Source organism: Acinonyx jubatus, chromosome B1, assembly GCF_027475565.1.
Source record: "Acinonyx jubatus isolate Ajub_Pintada_27869175 chromosome B1, VMU_Ajub_asm_v1.0, whole genome shotgun sequence".
Classification (NCBI taxonomy): Eukaryota; Metazoa; Chordata; class Mammalia; order Carnivora; family Felidae; genus Acinonyx; species Acinonyx jubatus.
This window is the reverse complement of record NC_069382.1, coordinates 17913115-17933778: the sequence shown is the minus strand read 5'-3', so window position 1 is coordinate 17933778 and position 20664 is coordinate 17913115. Positions and strand designations below refer to the sequence as shown.

Below are 20664 nucleotides of genomic sequence, written 5' to 3'. Positions count from 1 at the left end.
CAAAAGGATCCATTAGTAGTCATCGCCTGTTCTCTCCATGTCCTAGCCCCTAGCGACTGCTAATGTACTTTCAGTTTCTATGTGTTTGTCTGTTCTGTGCATTTCAAGTAAATGGAATCATATAACATAGGGATTTCTGTGTCTGGCGTCTTTAACTTACCATGTCTTCAAGGCTTATCCATGTTGTAACATATATTAGTACTTTGTTCCTTTTTGTGGATGACATAACATTCCATTGTATGGATACACCAAATTTTGTTTATCCATTTATCAGTTGGAGGGCATTTGGCTTTTTCCATTTTTTTAAAAATTTTTTTATTTTTTATTTTTGCTATTGTGAATCATGCTGTTATGAGCATTAGTATACAAATTTTTGTGTGAACAGATTTTTACACCTCTCTAGGAGTGAAATTGTTGGGTCATATAATAATCATACTTAACTTTTGTTTTTTTAAAGTTTACTTATTTTTTGAGAGAGAGAGAGAGAGAGAGAGAGAGAGAGAATGTGAGCGAGGGAGGGGCAGAGAGAGAGGGAGACATACATAGAATCCGAAGCAGGCTCCAGGCTCTGAGCTGTCAGCAGAAAGCCCAACAATGGGGCTCAGCCTCATGAACCATGAGATCGTGACCTGAGCCAGTGGGATGCTCAACCCACAGAGCCACCCAGATGCCCCCATGCTTGACATTTGAGGAATTGCTAAAGTGTTTTCCAAAGAGTCTGCACCATTTTACATTTCCACCCAACAGTGAATGAAGATTTAGATTTCTCCGCAAACAATACTTGTTTGTTCTTTATAGCCATTCTAGTGAGTGTGAAGTGGTACGATGGTGGTTTTGATTTGCATTTTCCTAGCGACTGAGGTTAAGTATCTTTATGTGTCCTTATTGGCCATTTATACAACTTCTTTGAAGAAATGTCTATTCAATCCCTATGCTCATTTTTTAATTAGATTATTTGTCTTGATTGTTGTGTGTCAGTGATGTTAAGCTTAGTGCGTCTTTCACTTTTCCATTTTTACTACTGCTTGGAAATCCTTTTGGTTATGTCAAGTCAAGCATTTATTCAAACATCTATTAATCATTGTGTTCTATGCCTGTATTGGAAATATAAAGTCCAATAAGACATGTCATATCTCCTGTGGATTATTGCAACAGCTGCCTGTTTTCCTACTCCCCAATCAATCTTTTACCCTGCATCCCAAATGGTTTTTCTAAAAAGTAAATTTGATCATGTCACTTACTTGCTCATTTCCTTCAATGCTTTCTTTATTGACCATAAGACAAAATTCTAACTTTTAAGGATGGTTTTATAAAGGATTCAAAATTTGTTCTTCACCAGTTTCTACAAGATTATCTTTCTTGTGTGCATCCTATACCCCCAAATAGGATAACTTTAAGGGTCTCCTATTTAAATACTCCATCTAGACACACTGAGTTTTGTAAGCAAGGAGAGTAAGTGGGTCCTCAGTCAGAAACCGAAACCAGGTCTCAGGAGAAAGAGAATCACTGGAGCTTTTCTCTTAACTCTGGATCCCAACCAAACAGGTGGATTTCTCTTAAGCCTGTGACCTGAGAAAGTTAAAGCAAGCTGTATTGTGTTCTATTCTTTTTTTTTTTTTTTTAATTTTTTTTTCAACGTTTATTTATTTTTGGGACAGAGAGAGACAGAGCATGAACGGGGGAGGGGCAGAGAGAGAGGGAGACACAGAATCGGAAACAGGCTCCAGGCTCTGAGCCATCAGCCCAGAGCCCGACGCGGGGCTCGAACTCACGGACCACGAGATCGTGACCTGGCTGAAGTCGGACGCTTAACCGACTGCGCCACCCAGGCGCCCCTCTATTCTTTTTTTTTTTTTTAACGTTTTATTTGTTTTTGAGACAGAGAGACAGAGCATGAATGGGGGAGGGTCAGAGAGAGAGGGAGACACAGAATCCGAAACAGGCTCCAGGCTGTCAGTGGTCAGCACAGAGCCCAACGCGGGGCTCCAACTCACGGACCGCGAGATCATGACCTGAGCCGAAGTCAGATGCTTAACCAACTGAGCCACCCAGGCACCCCTCTATTCTTTTCTCTAATGAAATTTTTAAATGTCCAGCCTCATTTCATTTTCACTACTGAGTAATAAAAGAAAGAGCTATGTGCTCATGCTTGGGTCACTGTTAAAGCGGACCATGGCCCTTTAAGGACAGTGGTGGTAGTTGCAGTAATTAATGGGGTTCCTCTGAGAGAGGTGACCGGTCCAGAAAGACACAAACCATTGGTCAAGAGAAACGTTCTCTCATGGGGAGACTCTACCTCCATCAACCGTTAGAGAAACTGGGTTTTAGTTTTAATAAAGGCAGCTTTGGTTTCCTTAGATCTCCTACCAAATAGGAGCAAGGAACTCACTATCTACCTCCCTGTTATGACTTTTTTCTAGTATATAAATCTAGTATAAAATTTGATCTAGTATATAAAATAGTATATAAAATAGATCTAGTATATACATTTGAAAGTATATTAAATAATTCCTTTTGAACTTAGGCATAAACTAATTATATGGTAAAAATCCATGTATATATGTGTATGTATATATAAACACATGTACACACACAACACTCCTGCACAGATGGAAAGTAGAGACTATAAAATTCAAATAACAAATCAGAGGTGTTTAGATATGTTGCACCATAATGAACAAAAACAAAATTCAAGTGACTTAAAACAATCATTTTTCCAGCTTAATTGACATATAATTGACAAATAAAACTTAAGATATTTAAAGTGTGCATTGTGATTTTATATACATATAGGTTGTTAAAGGAATCCTCCCATCATTAGTTAATATAGCCATCACTTCACATATAATGTTATTTTCATATATATACATATATATAGTGATAACTCTTAAGTTCTACTCTCTTAACAAATTTCAATTATATAGTAGTGTCATCAGCTATAGTCACCATGTAAATAACGATCTTATTTAGTTCATCATCTTGTAGGTCGGGAAGTTGGGAAGGGACCACCCACACAGTGTGCCTGCAGTTCATTTGGCATCACTTGGGGGGACGGGCTGGCTGACCTTGCAAGATGGCTTCTTCCCTGATATGTCTGGCACCTCACTCCTCCTTGGCCTTTTTCTCTCCATTTTTTATCCTATAGGCCTGTGCATGTGGCTTGGATTTTGCCCAGGATGGTGGTCTTAAGGTAGCTATACCTCTTAAATGGCAGTTAGTTTATAAGAGAGCAGGGCCATAGCTACCAGGCCTTTTAAAACCTAGCCCTGGAACTGGCATAGCTGTTACAGCATCATTTATACCTTACTGTGCATTCACTGACCAGCGGAAACACAAAGGGAAGGGAAATAGACTCCCCAACTTTCCATGGGAGGAAGAGAAAAGTAAACACAAAGATTCCACCTCTTCTCCCACACATGAAAATATCAGTACCATTCTGAGTCTTCCGTAGTTTGCAGATGTATTGGTAGTCTCAGATAAAGGTGAAGTGGCATTACACATACTGTGTATAACTTTTAACAACTTTTTTATATTTAATGTCACGATAATCAAAATTCTTTAAAGTTTTATTCCTTCTTTGACTTGTACATGTGTATTTTATGACCACATTTTGAGTTGCAGGAAGTGTGAACTACGCTTTTATGACACATACCCGAGATCTTAGGAGCATTAAAAATAGTTTATTAATACCCAGGGTATCATTCTAGCTTACCTAATACCTTTGATTTACTAAAGTCACAAAAGTTATGTTGGCTTCTTTTATGGATATAACTTTAGCCACATGGTAAAGCATAGCTTTGTACAGGTGTTTTCAGATGTTTGGTCCACTGACATCTAAGAAATTCAACCCTGGGGTCACAGAGAGAAGAAGCGAAAGACAATAAAAACCACATGTTAACCATTAATGTTCATTTACCAAATCCTACTTAAACTCTTGTACTCTCTAAGCTAATTTCATCCAATTGCCTTTTAATTATAGTCTCTTGCTCAGAGTTGCAAATATAATGGCTTTTTAATATATCTTGCACTGTTCTGTGTCCAGTGTAGGATGTAATCATGCAATTTATTCATAGCTAGTGCATTAGGTAATTAAAACATAAGCACACGTGGATTTCTGCACATGCATATTCCACAGAAAAGAATCTGACAAATCTGCTTTTGTATAAAATTTTTTAGATAGAATAGAAATTGTGTCCAATATATGCTGTAGCGATGATGAAATAAATCAAATATGACTGTTTGAGAGATCTGTGTACCTACCAGGAATAAAAGAAACTAAAGTAGGAATGTAAGTGTCTTAACACATTTTTAATTAATCATAGTATTGGTAGATAGAATTCTCAATGTAGGTTAGTGCTTCATTATCTAAGATGTTAGGAGATGAACAGACCCTCGTCTCCTGACTCTTTTAGACAAAGACAGGAAAATAAGATGAGATTTAAGATAATTATCACTATTACTAAAAATGATGAAATATAGCCATTTTTAAAGCTCTTTTTTAACAGTGGTGATTACCTTTTGGGAGTAAGAGTTGATATATGCATGGCTAATAAATATTATGTTTCTTTCAATGAGCAAATACTAATCTAGTGAAGTTGTTCACCTTTATTTCATAGTAACCAGGAGTTTTTATGTAAAAACAAGTGATTACCTGTTTTTGAATTATGTATGATTTTGAGAACTGTATAATAACTTTTTAAAAAAGCATATCAAGCTGTATTTTTACACATTTACTCATTCCATAATTTATTAAGTGCCAACTATGACCTATGTGTTAGAGATACCAAGAAAAGTGCCTTAGGATTTTGATTTTTTTGTGGAAAGCCATTTCTCTGGTGTTACCTTCTGACTATTAATGTTTGGCCACATATACATGTGCGTGCACACACACACACACACACATACACACACACACACACACACACACACAAAGGATATGAGCCATGAATCCAAATACCATGTTAGTGCCTGGAGACATCTGAAAATCTAGATGGATTGATTTCCTTTTTCAGTTTTCTCTGGATATGTGTTCACACATCTTATGTTCATTCTTCTTAGAATACTAATATAGAAAAGTATCTGTACATAACTTTTCCAAAACAACATTATTAAGATTTTAGATAACATATCCTCATTAGCTAATTTCCTTTTCTGTTCCTTTTTCATCCACTTGCCTTCTTCCTCTTACATTCTTAGCAGTTTTAGGGATCTTCTTTGGAAAACACAATGAACAGCTAGGAGGCTAGTCAAGGAGCATCCTATTCCCAAGTCAGAAGTTAAGCCTTGAAATCCAGATACATAAACCCATTCTCAAATTGGTATTTCTTGTACATTTAAGCTTTATGTTGTAAATACTGAGCTTTGGATGCTTTACCTCCAGAAAGAATAATCTACAGAAGGAGACCAGCCTCTACAAAGGGAAAGTCAATCTTGATCCCTCTTGATGCTTTGAGTCCCAGGTCTTAAGAGCTTGCTCCCTAAACCCTGCCATTGACTTTTTTTTTTTTTTTTTTTTATCTAGTCTTGACTGCTCTCTATTTAATCCTGCCTTTTACTTACCCTTTGGAGATACTACATCCTAATTCAACTCTGAGGTAGAAATCCATAGAGGAACAAATCAAACACATTAATGTTAAAGCAAAAACAAGACAAAATACTCCATCATCTTCGTCAAATCAAGTACTAAATTCCCATCCTAAATTCTATACTCAGGTGTTTGATTTAGAGGAAATTCCAAATTTATAAATGGATTATGTATCCAGTGTTCCTTTTGACTTAGAAACTCAGGACCCACATTCCTATAGAAATGATGGTATAAATGCCATACCAGATACATTATAAGTAAAAAGTTAAAGTTTCCACAATATTACGTAGTAACTATTTGCTCCTTCTGAGGCCAAAATATAAGTCCTTCATTTTTTCTTTAATTGTTTTGGTATCATGTGATTTTACATTCTGGCATTTTTCAAATCAAAATTAATCTTAAAGTTGGTCTACTTTCCTTTTCTTTTTTTCCCCTGAAAAGCTGTTAAATTTATGGTACATATTACCTACCATTACCAACAATGGGATCTTAAATCTTAACCTCAAATGTAGTATCCTAACTATATCTGAGTACTTATAATTATTAATGTAGGGAAGGGAGATACATTCCAAGTTTGATACCTGCATTTTGTTCTGCCCATCAAATTATTCCCATTAGGGATTCAGTTAATCCTTATGTTGAAACTATAGTTTTATTTTCACCAGCTGCCTCTGGACAACACAATGTCTCCCTTTATCCAGAATATTTAACCAGTTTCTCTGAATTTTCTTCCATAGCATATGAATTACCCCAGATTCTGTCCCATCTATTAAAAACAACAAACCTCCTCCTACTCTGTGGCTTTCCTCTGGCTGTGGCCCTATTTCCTTTCTTTTACAGTCAGAATTCCTTTAAGGATATCTGCACACGTTCTGCTGAATAGAGGTATCATGATTGCAACCTGTTCCCTTTTAATGGACATCTAAGATAGAAATTATAATCAATATACTTTGCTCAACATCCTTGAACAAATATCTTTGCACATTAGTGCAGATATTTCTGTAGAATACAATTCCAGAATCTGAGGGAATGCACATTACGGTTTACACTGCGTGCTGCCAAAAATTTGTTCAAAATCCTAACCCCAGTGTCCCAGAATATGGCCTTTTTTAGAGATGGGGTCCTCATGGAGGTAGTCAAGTTAAAATGAGCATATTAGGATGGGTTCTAGTCCAATGAGTGGTATCTTTGTAAGAGGAAATCTGGACATGGACATGGAGAGGGAAGAGATACGGATGTAAAGGAAAACAACCACATAAACGTGAAGACAGCCATCTATAAGCCAAGAAGCGAAGCCAGGTACAGATCCTTCCTTCATATACTGAGAAGGAACTAATCCTTTCAACACCTTGATTTTGGATTTCTAGCCTCCAGAACTGTGATTTCTGCTATTTAAGTCACTCATTTGGTAGTACTGTTATAGCAGCCCTAGAAAACTTATAAAGCACACTTGCAAAAAAACCCTCCAAAATAGCTGTGACAATTTATATCTTAACCAACCATGTAGAAGGGTAGCTTTCTCCTCACCCCTCACCAATACTTAAATATTAACCTTTGCAATGTTTAGTTAATTTCTAAGACAAATAAATGGTATTGCTTTTCTTTTTTTTAATTTTTTGATGTTTATTTATTTTTGAGACAGAGACAGAGCATGAGCAGGGGAGGGGCAGAAAAGGAGAGAGACATAGAATCTCAAGCGGGCTCCAGGCTCTGAGCTGTCAGCACAGAGCCTGACATGGGGCTCAAACTCAGGAGCCCTGAGATTGTAACCTGAGCCGAAGTCAAACGCTTAACCAGCTGAGCCACTCAGGTGCCCCTGGTATCTCTTTTCAAGGCACACTTCTCTGATTTTTTTTTTTTAATCCAGATTTAGCATCTCTGGAGTTTTATTTCCTTTTAAAATACCTAAAATGGACTCAAATGAATTGATACTACCAAATAACTATTCAAATCTAACTACGTGATTTCAGTATAGTTTCATACAATGATAAAAAAGGATTTAAAAATGTGTATCTTTTAAAAATGTTTAACTACTCATTTACTTATTGACAATCTACAGCAAAATTTTCATTCTCTATGATTATCACACGTAGCATGAAGTTTATTCCTAAAAGGCAAAAGCTAAACAATTCGCAACTACACACTTTAAAAAGTTAATTTCGTACTTATAGCCTGTGAAAATCTAGCAATCCAATTCATAATGTATTAAGGATTATGCTTTTGAAGTAAATTAATTACTGGTCTTCCCATTAGAAATACACTGTTGGAAATTGAGCATTTAGCAAATGCTCTAAAATGTTCTAAAAGTGTTCTAAAATGATACCATAAGTTTTAGGAGCATTGTAGTAACATTAAAAAAATATATACCATGTAGGGTTGTAATTGCTTGAAAAAGTTCTTTTTGGGAGATAGTAATAAGGTACATATGCCCCCAAATCACTATTTTGTTAATATGCTCATCTTGTTTAAGGATTATTTTCTATCTTCTCTTTCACGGATTTTTGTTGGTCTTTGCATGAATTAACATATGAACTTTCAGGTTATTTGACTGGACAAACCTCTTATGACAGCTTTCAAAGGGACACACAAAACGTTTCTCCCCAGTATGGATACGTACGTGGGTACGCAAATTATAGTCCAGGGAAAAACGTTTTCCGCACCCTTCAAAAGTACACCGAAATGGCCTCTCTCCAGTATGAACCAGAAAATGTCTTTTTAGTTTTGCACGCTCATTGAATGCTTTCCCACATTCTGCACATACATGATCTCGGGGAGCATGAACGAGGAGATGCCTTCTCAGGGAAGCTCTATTCTTTAACTTTTTTGTGCATCCACTGTGAGGACAAACAATTCTTTCTGGAGCATCATATTCCTTATTTTTTGTGGGCTTCTTTCTAGCAAATTCTGCAAACTGTTTAGGATCTGATACATCAGTGCTGGGTATTCCTCCAGGAGAAAGCTTCTTGCCTGTCTCATACTCTGAATACTCAAGCTGTGAATTCTCTCCAGTCTGCTGAGAAAGTTCTTGTTTTGCCCCTTTTTGCACACATTTCAAGGATTTCCCCAGAAGCGAGCTTGCAGTAAGAACCTGTTGAGAAAGCTCTTGTTCTGATTCTTCTTCCTGGTAGTTAAGGGACTTCAGTGAGTCTTCTTCCAGGATGGGTTCAGAAAACTCACCTCTTATTATGCATTCTATGTAACAATCAGAGAAGGAATCTTCTCCAACAACTAGGTGGCTACTTTCAAAGAATACACCTTCATCTTCTAAGGCCCATGGCATGTCAAAAGGTTCTTGTTGGGCTGGCCGTGGCTTGGATGGCTTCGGTTTATCCCCACTGAAGGCTCTTCTACCCAAGCCTTTCCAGCCACAAGTCTTTACCTTTTTTTTCAGTTGCTGGTCCATATTGTCGTGTTGCTTCTTCCTTGAAGGTTTGTACCAGGATATATCAACCACTTCCAGGTGATAGTGATCTGAGTAAACTGCCTTCAGCAAACACCTGCTTTGAGATAGTAACCTTTAGATAAACTATATTCCAACTTTAGAACCACTGTCAGAGCTTAAAAAATGGCCTCAAACTCACTTTTTAATAGCGAAATGGCTGCATTTGCTTCTTCTCTGACAAACCCAAGAAAGTAAGAGAATGAGCTGTGACACAGGATGTGGGTTATAACTAGATCTTATGTGGGGGTCCCCACAAATTATCTGCCCTCTCCAACTGACCACCTAATGTTTACTGGGTACTCAGTATGTGCTAGCCCTACTCTAGGCTGCTCATAGGTTGAGATCTATTGGTAAGTAGACATACAAAAAATCTGTGCCTCACGAGTATACCGTCTCGTGAATATACAAAATAAGTATTATATGTCACACATTAAAAGGTAAAGTGCTACAGAATAAGCAAGGGAGCTAGTAAAAAGTAGGAGTTCTCAGTTTTAAATAGGGAGCTCAGGCAGGCTTGCCTGAGGTAGAAGCAGTTGACTAAAAACTTGAAGCAACTGAGGGAGTAAGATGTGCCTATTTTCTTATATAACACTGTTGGGAAATTCAAAATAAATAATGCATATAAAGTGCTTAGCACAGATCATGGCACAGAGCAAATGCTGAATGTTTATGTGAGCTAGTGTTATTTACCTTTGTATTCATTAAATATATGGTGGATCCTGTGATGTTCCAAATACTATTCTAGACCAAGGGTGGCATTTTTTTTTTTTTTTTAATTTAATAAAGAGCTAGATTTAAGCGCCGTGGGCCCTATGGTCTATGTCATAACTGTTCAACTCTGCATTTTGTCATACGGAAGCAGCCATGTATGATACATAAAGGACGAGCATGCATTCCAACAAAACAAGCAGAGGCTGGATTTGGCCCATGTGTAGTTTCTGTTTCTTCTTCACAAGATGGAGATTCAGAAAGAAGACACATGAAATCCATGCGTTGCCATCTTTTACAAGTATAAGCCAAAATAAAGGCAAGCGGAGTTTAGCCTTGAATAGTTTTCTGTCTTTTTCTTAAAAATCTAAAAGTGGGGTGCCTGGGTGGCTCAATCAGTTCAGAAGAATCTCTTGATTTTGGCTCAGGTCATGATCTCATGGTTCATGAGTTCGGGGCCCACATGGGCTCCATGCTGACAGCCTGCTTGGGATTCTGTCTCTCTCTGCCCCTCCCCACCCTTCTCACTCTCTCTGTCTCTCTCAAAATAAATGAATTAAAAAAAATTCAAAAATCTAAAAGCAATATTATAAAAGTTAGAGCATGAATATGATATATTCTAAGAGCCTTTTACTTAATGTTACAATTGTGTGCCTTATAGAAGATCTCTTAATTTTATTGTCCTGATGTCCTGCTGTAGGACAAAAATTAAAATGCTTTTTATAAAGGAATAAATGTGAAGGTAATGGACAGAAAACTAACAGCTTGAAAATATTTTTAAATAGCTACATTTAAAAATACCACCTCAAAAGAATCATGCTATTTACTTTTGTCAAATACACAGCATCAAAACAAAACATGTTTTTCAATTGCTATGGGAAGATTTTTGAAATGCCTCCTTGAACATTTATATATATAAATATACAGTGCATAATGTTTTATGTAAATTACAGACTTAAAATATAAATTATAGGGTCACTGGGTGGCTCAGTAGGTAAAGCATTCTACTTCAGCTTAGGTCATGATCTCAGGGCTAGTGAGTTCGAGCCCCGTATTGGGCCCTGTGCTGGCAGCTCAGAGCCTGGAGCCTGCTTTGGATTCCATCTTTCTCCCCTCTCTCAAAATAAATAAACATTAAAAAAATTAAATATAAATTATAAATAAATTATTTATGTACAATACGTAAATGTTTTATATATATAAATTGCTAAGGGAAGAGATTTGAATTTCTTCTTAAACATTTGTATATATATTTCTATGTAATATATATATACAAATGTTTAAGAAACTTAAAACATTATTTCCTTAGCAATTGAAAAGCACAGGTATTTAAAAATATTTTCAAGCTATATATATATGTGTGTATATCTATCTATCTATATATATACATATGTATATATATAGATAGATAGATATATAAAATGTTAAATGGTACAAGTATTATTATTTATTGCTTCTTTTAAAAAGGTGAAATAAACCAGGAGACTGTATTCAGGAAAATTTGCCTAACAAAATCTTGTTCTTTTAGCTAAAAATTATTCTTGATTTTTTATTTTTTGTATTAATGAATATAACCTCTTTGGACAAAATCACTAGCAATCAGTCTAAAGTTTGAGTAGGATAATACAAAACTCCCCTCCCCCATTGAGGCCATTTAAAATACGTGCAATTTGATTTGATTCCAGCTTTTCTCTCCCAGTTTATGTCTTGCTAATTTCAGCTCCCCTATTTTATTTTCAGCCATAATAAACTCTCCCTCCAATAAAGCAGTATGCTGTTCCTTCTTAATCCTGCCCACCCTCACTCCTCCTTCCCTTATTAGTGTGCACACACACTCACACAAGCTCATTTCTCACCCATATTTCTGACCTCTGCTTAAACATCACTTCCTCAAGCAAGTTTCCCTTCATTCTTAGGCTCATTTAGGTTCCCAAAACTTCCTCTTTTACACTGATCAGTCTCTGGTACCGATTACTTTAAGATCTGTCTTACCTATTAGACTGTAAGGTCTATGAGGGCAAGGTCCTCTTCTGCTTTATTCCTATGTCCCAGGGCTTAGAACATTTGTCTAATGAAATGAATTCATATATATGCATTAATAATCATACTGGTGATACTGGTTTAGCAAATCTATAAAATTAATTTACTAAAAAATTATTTGTGACTTTCAAAACACTTAATTAGAGGTTCCAAAAAGTTGATTATCAATGATGCCAAATGTTACCTAGAAAAAGACATCTAATTAGGAGATTGGGATTGAAAGAGAGAAGTATTTTCTTATGAACTTATCAAAGCCAAATGTAGCCCTTACTTTTCTAAGCTAGATTTTATTTGACAGATCCTCCCATTTCTTACACAAAATTCAAGCTTGTGAGTGATGTAAAAACTGAAATACTAACTTACTAATTTATTATGGGAAATCCAGTTTATATAACAAGTACATTCTCTGTTGGTGGAAATAACTACTTGGAAAATGTACTCGGTAAACATGGTGTTAAGACAGAATCTGGATATTAAATACTTAATGGTATGACAATAATATAATTTTATATTTCTCAAACTGGCATAAAGGTGCTTCCAAGAGTGCATCATTTACTTATTCAATCATTTGACAAATATTTAGTACCAAACATTGTTCTAGGTGTTCACCCTAGAACAGTAAAAAAAGATCCAAAGTTCCTGGTTTTCATGGAGCTTTTATTGTGTAAAATAAAAATGTAAGTAAACAAAATGGTTTCAGGTTGAGTAAAATGCTATGAAGTATAAGCGATTAGAGTATGAGAAGGAAAGGAAATGGGGGAGGCCATCTTAAGAAAGAATGTCTGCAACAGCATCCAAGGTGGGGGGTGGGGCATTAGGCTTAGGCTGAGACCTGAAAAAAAAAGTATCAGCCAGTGGAAAGAGGTGGGAGGAGAGTGCTCTTTCCAGGTTATAGCAGGGAGTACAAAGGGATTTGCATGCTGGAGGACAAAGGAAGACATGTTTATTACAGACTATGGCTGGCACAGACCGGAGTGGTCTGAGATAAGGTGGGGGACCTTGCAGAATCTTGTGAGCCAGGGGAGCCATTTACATTTCTTTCACAAACCCATGGGAACCATTACAGGGTTTCTTACAAACCAGGAAATAGCATGCTCTGGCTGAGGTTAAACAGGTATGTGGAGAGTAGACTTAGGGAGGCAGGGGTGAAAGCAGAAAAATCCATTAGGCTATTTAGCAGTCCAGAAAGAGTGCTGGTGTTGGTAGTGAAGATGAAATGGCGGGAGAGGGAAAACAGAGATAGAACGTTCTAAACTTCCTTGAGGATTGGATAAAGGGAGTAAGGCAAACAGGGAAAACAATAATGACCAAGCGGTGTTCGGTTTTTTGCTGGAGTAACTGGTAGATGGTAGTGTCACTTTCAGAGATAATCAGAGGAGGGAAGAAATGGAAAACAGCTATACTCTCTTGATTTAATAATGTGAACGTTTTAATATAAATATTTTAATATAGATCTAGCCATTTGTTGCAGTGAAATATATGAATTTTTCAAACAAAATTTAAAAAATGCAACTTCAAGGAAATTTCAACCAGGCATCTATTTTCATGAAAGTGTATTTGTTTCCCTCCTTTGTCTGTGTTAGAAGTTTGAGGCCGGTGGCCCAAGGCAGTTAAACACTAGAAGTCTCCTAGCCAAGGTCCGTCCCCACTGGTTCTAGGATGATGAAACCCTTCCTGTCCATGGTTTTTCAAAACCTTTTAAACAGGACCCACGTTAAAAATACATTCTAAGTGGTGAACTCAATACCACACACCTTCCCCCATATCTGAAAAAAAAAAGGCAGAGATCCACGAAACAAGACTTACCCATGCACTCTGATATTTCCTTCCAAAAGAAAGACCAAGAAGAAACTGTTACTGGCGCCCCCCAACAGCAGCTGAAATCTTCCCTGCTTTACGCTCCGCCTACTGTACCCGCCCTCTTTTTGATGGACACATTCAAATTAGGCTACACCTACATTTCAACTCTGCATTGCTTAGGCGGGAGTTTCCTAGAAAAGGCTCTACCAAACCTGTTTCGGTAAGGACATCAGGTAGCAGTGGAGTGGCAGATCGTGTGGCTTTGCTCCGCCCAGGTCAGGGTTGGCCGCCTACACCTGCCCCCCGCCCCGGGACACCTCAGTGCCTGGTCCCTCACCACGTGGGCAAACCTGTTTGAATTCCAGTCGCCTAGTTTTAGCCTGTAGTAGAGGCACTCATTGTCTTTTGAACAAATCAACTTAGGTATAATCATATTTATACAGTTATTTTTCAATGAAATGAAAATCCAGTGGTGGAAGCAGTTTTTACCTACTAGAAAAAGTTTACCCAAACGCACACCACACCTTGCTCTGCACTCTCTTACCCTCCCCCAGCCTCTACTCCCCACCCCACCTATCTCCAGCCTCAGAATTACTGCTTTTTTTTCTTTTTCGGGCATTAATGTGACTGTTTATATCCTTAAAGGTAACACAACTCACTTTGAAAGCCGCGGTCAATCAACGCTTGCCATTGGCTATGGTCTAGTGAAGTTTAATAGTTCGTGTAAGCACACAGACCATTAAAACAAAAACCCAAATCAATGTTTAAAAACCTCTTAAATTTTACTTGAAGCTTGTCTGCAATTCACATATATATCTGGGAACAGTTCTCCACGCTATTTTTTTTTAAATTTGTTTTGAATGAATATCAGTTGTGAGGTCAGAAAGTAAAAGATCATTTCCAATGGGGGAAATATGTGAACTGTTTTTCTAGGTATTATTCCCTCATCTCCCCTGGTAGTCATACCAGATCCTCATCCGTTTGAGATTGAAGTTACATAAAGCTTCCTTAGCTCCTTACCTTGTTATATGTTATTTGTAGGTGAGTTTCTGAAGGCAAAAATTGTGAGAAACTGCTTCTCTCCTGTTCTCTGTGGCGCCATACTATGGTCTATATAAACTTTATAGACAAGTTTTCAGAGCTGGTTTTCACCAACCCTTTTTTTGGTGATAAAAATGTTAATTTTTTAGGTTTCAATAGAAATAACTTCAAGAATTCTAATAGACCATTCTTTCCAAGCCTTTATATGGCAATGTCATTGGTCTTTGAAAGTCCCCCTCATCACCAGAGGTATCTCTCTGTCTTTCTGTGTATCATCATATTTATATACATACATAAAAATATAAATAAGTGACATATAATCATGTATCTATAATTTATATATATAGATAATATATTAAGAGATGAACATGTTTTATTTGAATATATACATATAAGTTATATACACATTATATATCACTTATATTTTTATTTCAAATATAATTTATATGTAAAAGATGATGATAGTTATACATATATATAGAGAGATATGCACACATACCTAAGCTGAAGATCCTTTCTTTTATCAAATTCACCCGACTACACCCTTTTGTTATCAGTCCCTTAACAGTTGAGACAGTACATACAATCAACTAGGTTAATTTATAATCCCTTCCTCACCACTGATTCTGTCTGTTCACTTGGTTTGTGTTAGTGTGACTTTGTCTGGAAACTGGAGGCGACATATTTAGAAAATCTAAATTTACATTTCACACTCCACCTTCTACATAAATTATTTTTGCTTCTATTTTGTTTCAGCTTTCCTGAAGAAGTAAACCAAAAAGAAGGCACTCGTCTGTTGTCATGTGAACCTAGCTCGCTCAAGGGCAGTTCTCCAAAATGAGCTAGGGAACCAATTAAACCATGAAACATAAGTGGGCTGCCTTTTGAAATTGGTACAGAGAGAATGGTGCATGGAAGCAAGTAATTTTTTGGATGCTGGAATTTTAGTCATGGTAATTCTTCTACAAATAACATCCTGGCTAGTTTTTAAAAATTCTATTTTGATTGCTTATTTCTGTGTTACAAACAAATATTTTCCTTAAAAAGCTTAGAATGTGAAAACTATAAATATGCTTTAATTCACTCAACACATATTTAAGGTATTTTTAGAATGTGAAATACTATAAATATTGTGAAAACTGTAAGTATGCTTTAATCCACTCAACACATATTTAAGGTATTTTTTTCCCCAGATAGGCCACTGTTCTAGGCCCTGAGGGTATGGATCCCTGGCCTTCTGGAGTTTGCAGGCTGAAGTAGCAGGGCCGGAAACTAGGGTGAGGCAAATAACTCACAGGTTTCCCCACAGAAAAATTTAAGGAATGCCAAAAAATTTGGTAACTAGAATTAATGATATTACATTTTTAAATTTTTTAATTATATTTTTGAATTTTTCTTTTTCTTTTTTTTTAATTAAATTTTAATTAACATACACTGCAATATTGGTTTCAGGAGAATTCAGTGATTCATCACTTACATATAACACCCAGTGCTCACCAGGACAAGTGCCCTCTGTAGTGCTCATCACCCATCTAGCCCATCCCCCCCCACCTCCCTCTATCAACCTAGTGTGTTCTTTGTCATCAAGAGTCTCTTGTGGTTTGTTTCCCTTTCTTCCCTTCCCCACCCCCTTTCCATATGTTCATCTATCTGTTTTGTTTCTTAAATTCCACATATGAGTGAAATCATATGATATTTTTCTTTCTCTGATTGATTTACTTCACTTAGTGTAATACATTCTAGCTCTATCCATGTCATTGCGAATGGCTACAATTAATATTTTAATGCAGTATTTCAAGAAATAAAAGTTAGTGCAAAAATCCATAGTGAATAAATATCAAAAACTCAAATAAAGGCAGACAACTGAACAATCATGGTTTGTAAATGTCAAATGCAGCTATTATTAGGACCATGAAGGGTAGGCATTTGGTGTTATGGGAGCCCATAATGGGAGGCTGTGATGGAATCTGGAAGTTCAGGGAAGGTTCCCTGAAAACTGCTATGATCTGAAGGCAGTTTGGAAGGCAGAACTTCTCTAACAGTAGAGGGAATAACTATTTAAGGAGGGACAGCAAGAGAGAATGTGCATTGCTAAACTCTTGGGCCTTGTAGGCCATGGTAAGAAGTTAGATCTTCATCCTAAGAGTAATGGGAATGGACTGTTACCAGAAAGCATGTCATATGTAAATGCGTATTAACCTTAAATTTGTAAACTGTTGTATCATTGTTGGAGCTTCAATCTGTGTTTGATCTAGCTAATACTAACTGAATGCTTTACATGCATTGTTCATTTTAGTATCTAGAAATCAAGTTTATAAAATTATTATCTTTACTATTATTATTATCATCATTTTATTTGCATTTAAAAATGATAATTCAGAGGAGCCAAAAAAGCAAGTAAGTAAACTAAGCACCTAAATTCAGATTAGAACTCAAGTGTCATACCTGTTAGAATGGACTTCATCAAAAAAGGCAAGAGATAACAAATGCTGGGTAGACATGGGGAAAAGAGAACCCCTGTGGGATTAGAAATTGGTGCAGCCACTGAGGAAAGCAATATGGAAGTTTTTTGAAAAATTAAAAATAGAACTACCATATGATCCAGCAATCCCACTTCTAGAAATATATCCAAAGGATATGAAAATATTAACTCAAAAAGATATCTGTACCTCCATGTTCATAGCAATATTATTCACAAAAGTCAAGACATGGAAATAACTAAGTGTCTATAGATGGATGAATGGATAAAAAAAGTTTTGGTGTATAAATATAACAGAATATTACTCAGCCATTAAAAAAAAAAAGGAATCCCTAATACTTGTGACAACATGAGTGGAACTTGAAGACATTATGTTAAGTGAACTAAGTCAGAGAAAGACAAATACTCTACAATAGCACTTATGTGTAAATATTTAAAAAAAGAAGAAAGAAAGAAAGAAAGAAAGAAAGAAAGAAAGAAAGAAAGAAAGAAAGAAAGAGAAAAGCAAAAGAGATCACAGCTGTGGTTACCAGAGGCAGAGAGTGGGGGAAAACAGAAATTGGAGGAAGGTGGTCAAAAGGTACAACTTCCATTTATAAGGTAAAGAAGTACTAGGGATGAGACATATGACATGATGACTATAGATAACACTGATCTATGATATATGGGAAAGGTAAGAGAGTAAATCCTCAGAGTTCTCACCACATGGAGAAAGTTTCTTCCCTTTTTTCCTTTCTTTCCTTTTATTATATCTAGACGGGAAGATGGATGTTAGCTGAACCTATTGTGGTGGTCATTTCATAATGATGCAAAAAACCATCATGCTGTACACCTTAAACTTATACAGTGATGTATGCCAATTAGTTCTCAGTAAGACTGCAAAAAAAATAGAACTCAAGTGTGCTTAATTATTTGAGATATAGCATTTCACATTATATTATGGCGTTTTAGAGATGCCATCATTTTATAAGAAGTCTCTTCTTGCTTTATTATTTTCTGTCATTTATACTGCCTATTTACATACTTATTTGGTACTGATAGCAACCTTATGAATTGTTATTACCCATTTTATGGATAAAGAAGTGGATAAGTCAGTAATGACAAATGCTTTCTTCAAAGCTGTGCAGGTATTCCTTTATGGGCCAAAGTTTAGACCCCAAGTCTTTCTATCTTGACATCAAGTTTAAAGCTAATTTTTTCAAGTTCAGTCAGTTGTTTAAAGAGCTTTTAAAATGTATTTTTAGAGTTTCTCTGCAAAAAACAAAAAACACCCAAAACCCAGTCAATAATCGATGTTTCTACCTAGAATGTGGTATCTTAGTAGATGATGACTTTTAAGAGGGCATAATAAGGCACATTTTGACTCTGCACTTTTTTAAAAAAATGAGATGTAATTGACATAAACATAATACTAGTTTCAGGCGTATAACATGATTATATACATATATGGGTAGTGAAATGGTCCCCATAAAAATCCAGTTAACACCCATCGCCACAAAGTTAGATTTTTTCTCGTGATGAAAACTTCTGGTATTTATTTTCTTAGCAACTTTCAAATACACAATTTATGGTATTATTAGTATTAGAGTCACCAGGCTATACGTTACATCTCTATGACTTAGTTGTTTTATAACTGGAAGTTTGCCCCTTTTGGCCCACTTCGCCCAGAGGTGGCAGTGGGGAGTGGGAGAAATAGGTGAGGGTGGACTCTGTGCTTTTTGTTTTTTTGTTTTTTGTTTTAAATCTAAGAGGAAGCTGTTTGGTACTTCACACTGACAAATTGAGACTTGTCATTATACTGTCATACATTTCAACAGTCTTTATGCTCTTTAGACAAAAGCTGTAACCACACAAATATTGTCATGTTTCATTTTCTCTGGGAGAATTCAGCCGTGGGCTTAAGTGCAGGACCTACAAGCTATATTTCAGACTGCATATTCTCTTTGAGCTTTGGCAATGATTTGTGAATGTTATTATTTGGCAGTTTCATAACATCCTTTTTTCCTCTGAAGAATGGACTATTCACATAACCTTTCTTCCTACTAAAGAACCTATTAAAATTGGGTTCACCTGAAGAAAATTTTCAGGGCCTCCTCTAACTTGAATTAGTTCCTGCCTTATTCTTTCCCATAAAAAATTTTTGGAGTCAACCTCAGATTTCATGGTCTTTGAAAAAACGTATATTTTGAGGTACTTTTGGATTTATGGAAGAATTGCAAAGATGATATGGAGAGTTCTCATATATCCCTTCACCCAGCTTCCCTTGATGTTAATGTCTTACATAACCAATGTGTATTTTGTACAGTTAAGAAACCAACATTGTCACAATACTATTAACAAAATTTTATTTGGATTTCATCAGTTTTCCCACTAATCTTTAAAAAAAATCTGTTCTAGGATTCATTGCAGATGCTAGTTTGCATTTAGGATCTGGTTAATGGACAGACATGAGCTCCACAATCTAATTCTAGTTCCAGCCCAGAAAAATGTAATGTATGTCTTAGGATATTGTCTCTAATACCACTCCTCCCATGAAATTCACCACCAACCCCGATTCCAAATTTATATCTCTTTCAAGATGCAAATCAAGAGTCATACCTCTCAGAAAACCTTTTAGAAACTCAGTGCCATCTCTATGTAGAAGTACTGTGGCTTTTAGGGATATATTCTATACAACATAATCGGCCATTTAACAATACCTTTACAGGTCTTTTGTATCTGTAATGTGGTAAGTGGAAAACCAGTAAAATACACATTGTTGCAAGAGAAGATCATTGTGACACATTATTCCTCCAGGCTTTTTGAGGTGTATATACTTTAAATAGAAAACCTGTAGAACATTGTGGTTACTGTTTTATATTATTTTTGAAGTGATAAAATTAGATGATGACATATCTACAAATAAAATTACTAGTTGTGAGGTACACAATTATGTATAGTCCTTTTTTTTTTTTAATTTTCAGATCTAAATTCATGTTGTTCAAACTGTGAGTTGGAACCCATTAATGAGTAGTTACCAGTATTTTGTCAGAGTCAAAACAGTTTGAAGGGCTCCTGGGTGGCTCAGTCAGTTAAACATCTGACTCTTGGTTTTGACCCCCCACCGCGATCTCACGATTCCTGAGATTGAGCCCCGCATCAGGCCTGTGCTGACAGCCCGGAACCTACTTGGGATTCTGTCTCTTCCTCTCTCTCTCTGTCTCTCTCAAAATAAGTAAACAAACTTTAACAGGTTTGAAAAATGTAGATCTAAATAATTTGTTTATATGTGTCATTAGAAACAGATCAAAATGGGTAAATGTATGAACATCAGTGATTCAGACAGTCTTTAAAATTTTTTTTTTTAATATTTATTTATTTTTGAGAGAGAGAGAGAGAGAGAGACAGAGTACCGGCTGGAGAAGGGCAGAGAGAGAGAGAGAGAGAGAGAGAGAGAGAGATACACAGAATCTGAAGCAGGATACAGGCTCTGAGCTGTCAGAACAGAGCCCAATGCAGGACTCGAACCCATGATCTTGACCTGAGCTGAAGTTGGACACTTATCCAACTGAGCCCCCTAGGTGCCCCCCA

General features: G+C 36.3%; 1 protein-coding gene and 1 long non-coding RNA gene across 4 annotated transcripts in view; one reads left to right on the top strand and one right to left on the bottom strand.

Annotated features, from left to right (window-relative positions):
• Positions 1–20664, top strand: part of LOC128314334 (uncharacterized) — a 443125-nt gene that overhangs the window by 43795 nt on the left and 378666 nt on the right. The gene's annotated exons all lie outside the window — the stretch shown is intronic.
• ZFP42 (ZFP42 zinc finger protein) lies at positions 1852–13734 on the bottom strand. Of its 3 annotated transcripts, none has more exons than XM_027077201.2 (3): positions 13581–13734; positions 11727–11802; positions 1852–9084 (listed from the first exon to the last, which is right to left on the bottom strand). In XM_027077201.2, the coding sequence occupies exon 3, from the start codon at positions 8985–8987 to the stop codon at positions 8076–8078; it is 912 nt and encodes a 303-aa protein (XP_026933002.1). In that variant the 5' UTR covers positions 8988–9084; positions 11727–11802; positions 13581–13734; the 3' UTR covers positions 1852–8075. The 3 variants fall into 3 exon arrangements, with proteins under 3 accessions (XP_026933002.1, XP_014936234.1, XP_053072305.1); XM_015080748.3 differs by having other exon boundaries at positions 1852–9081; XM_053216330.1 differs by lacking the exon at positions 11727–11802 and having other exon boundaries at positions 1852–9081; positions 13581–13698.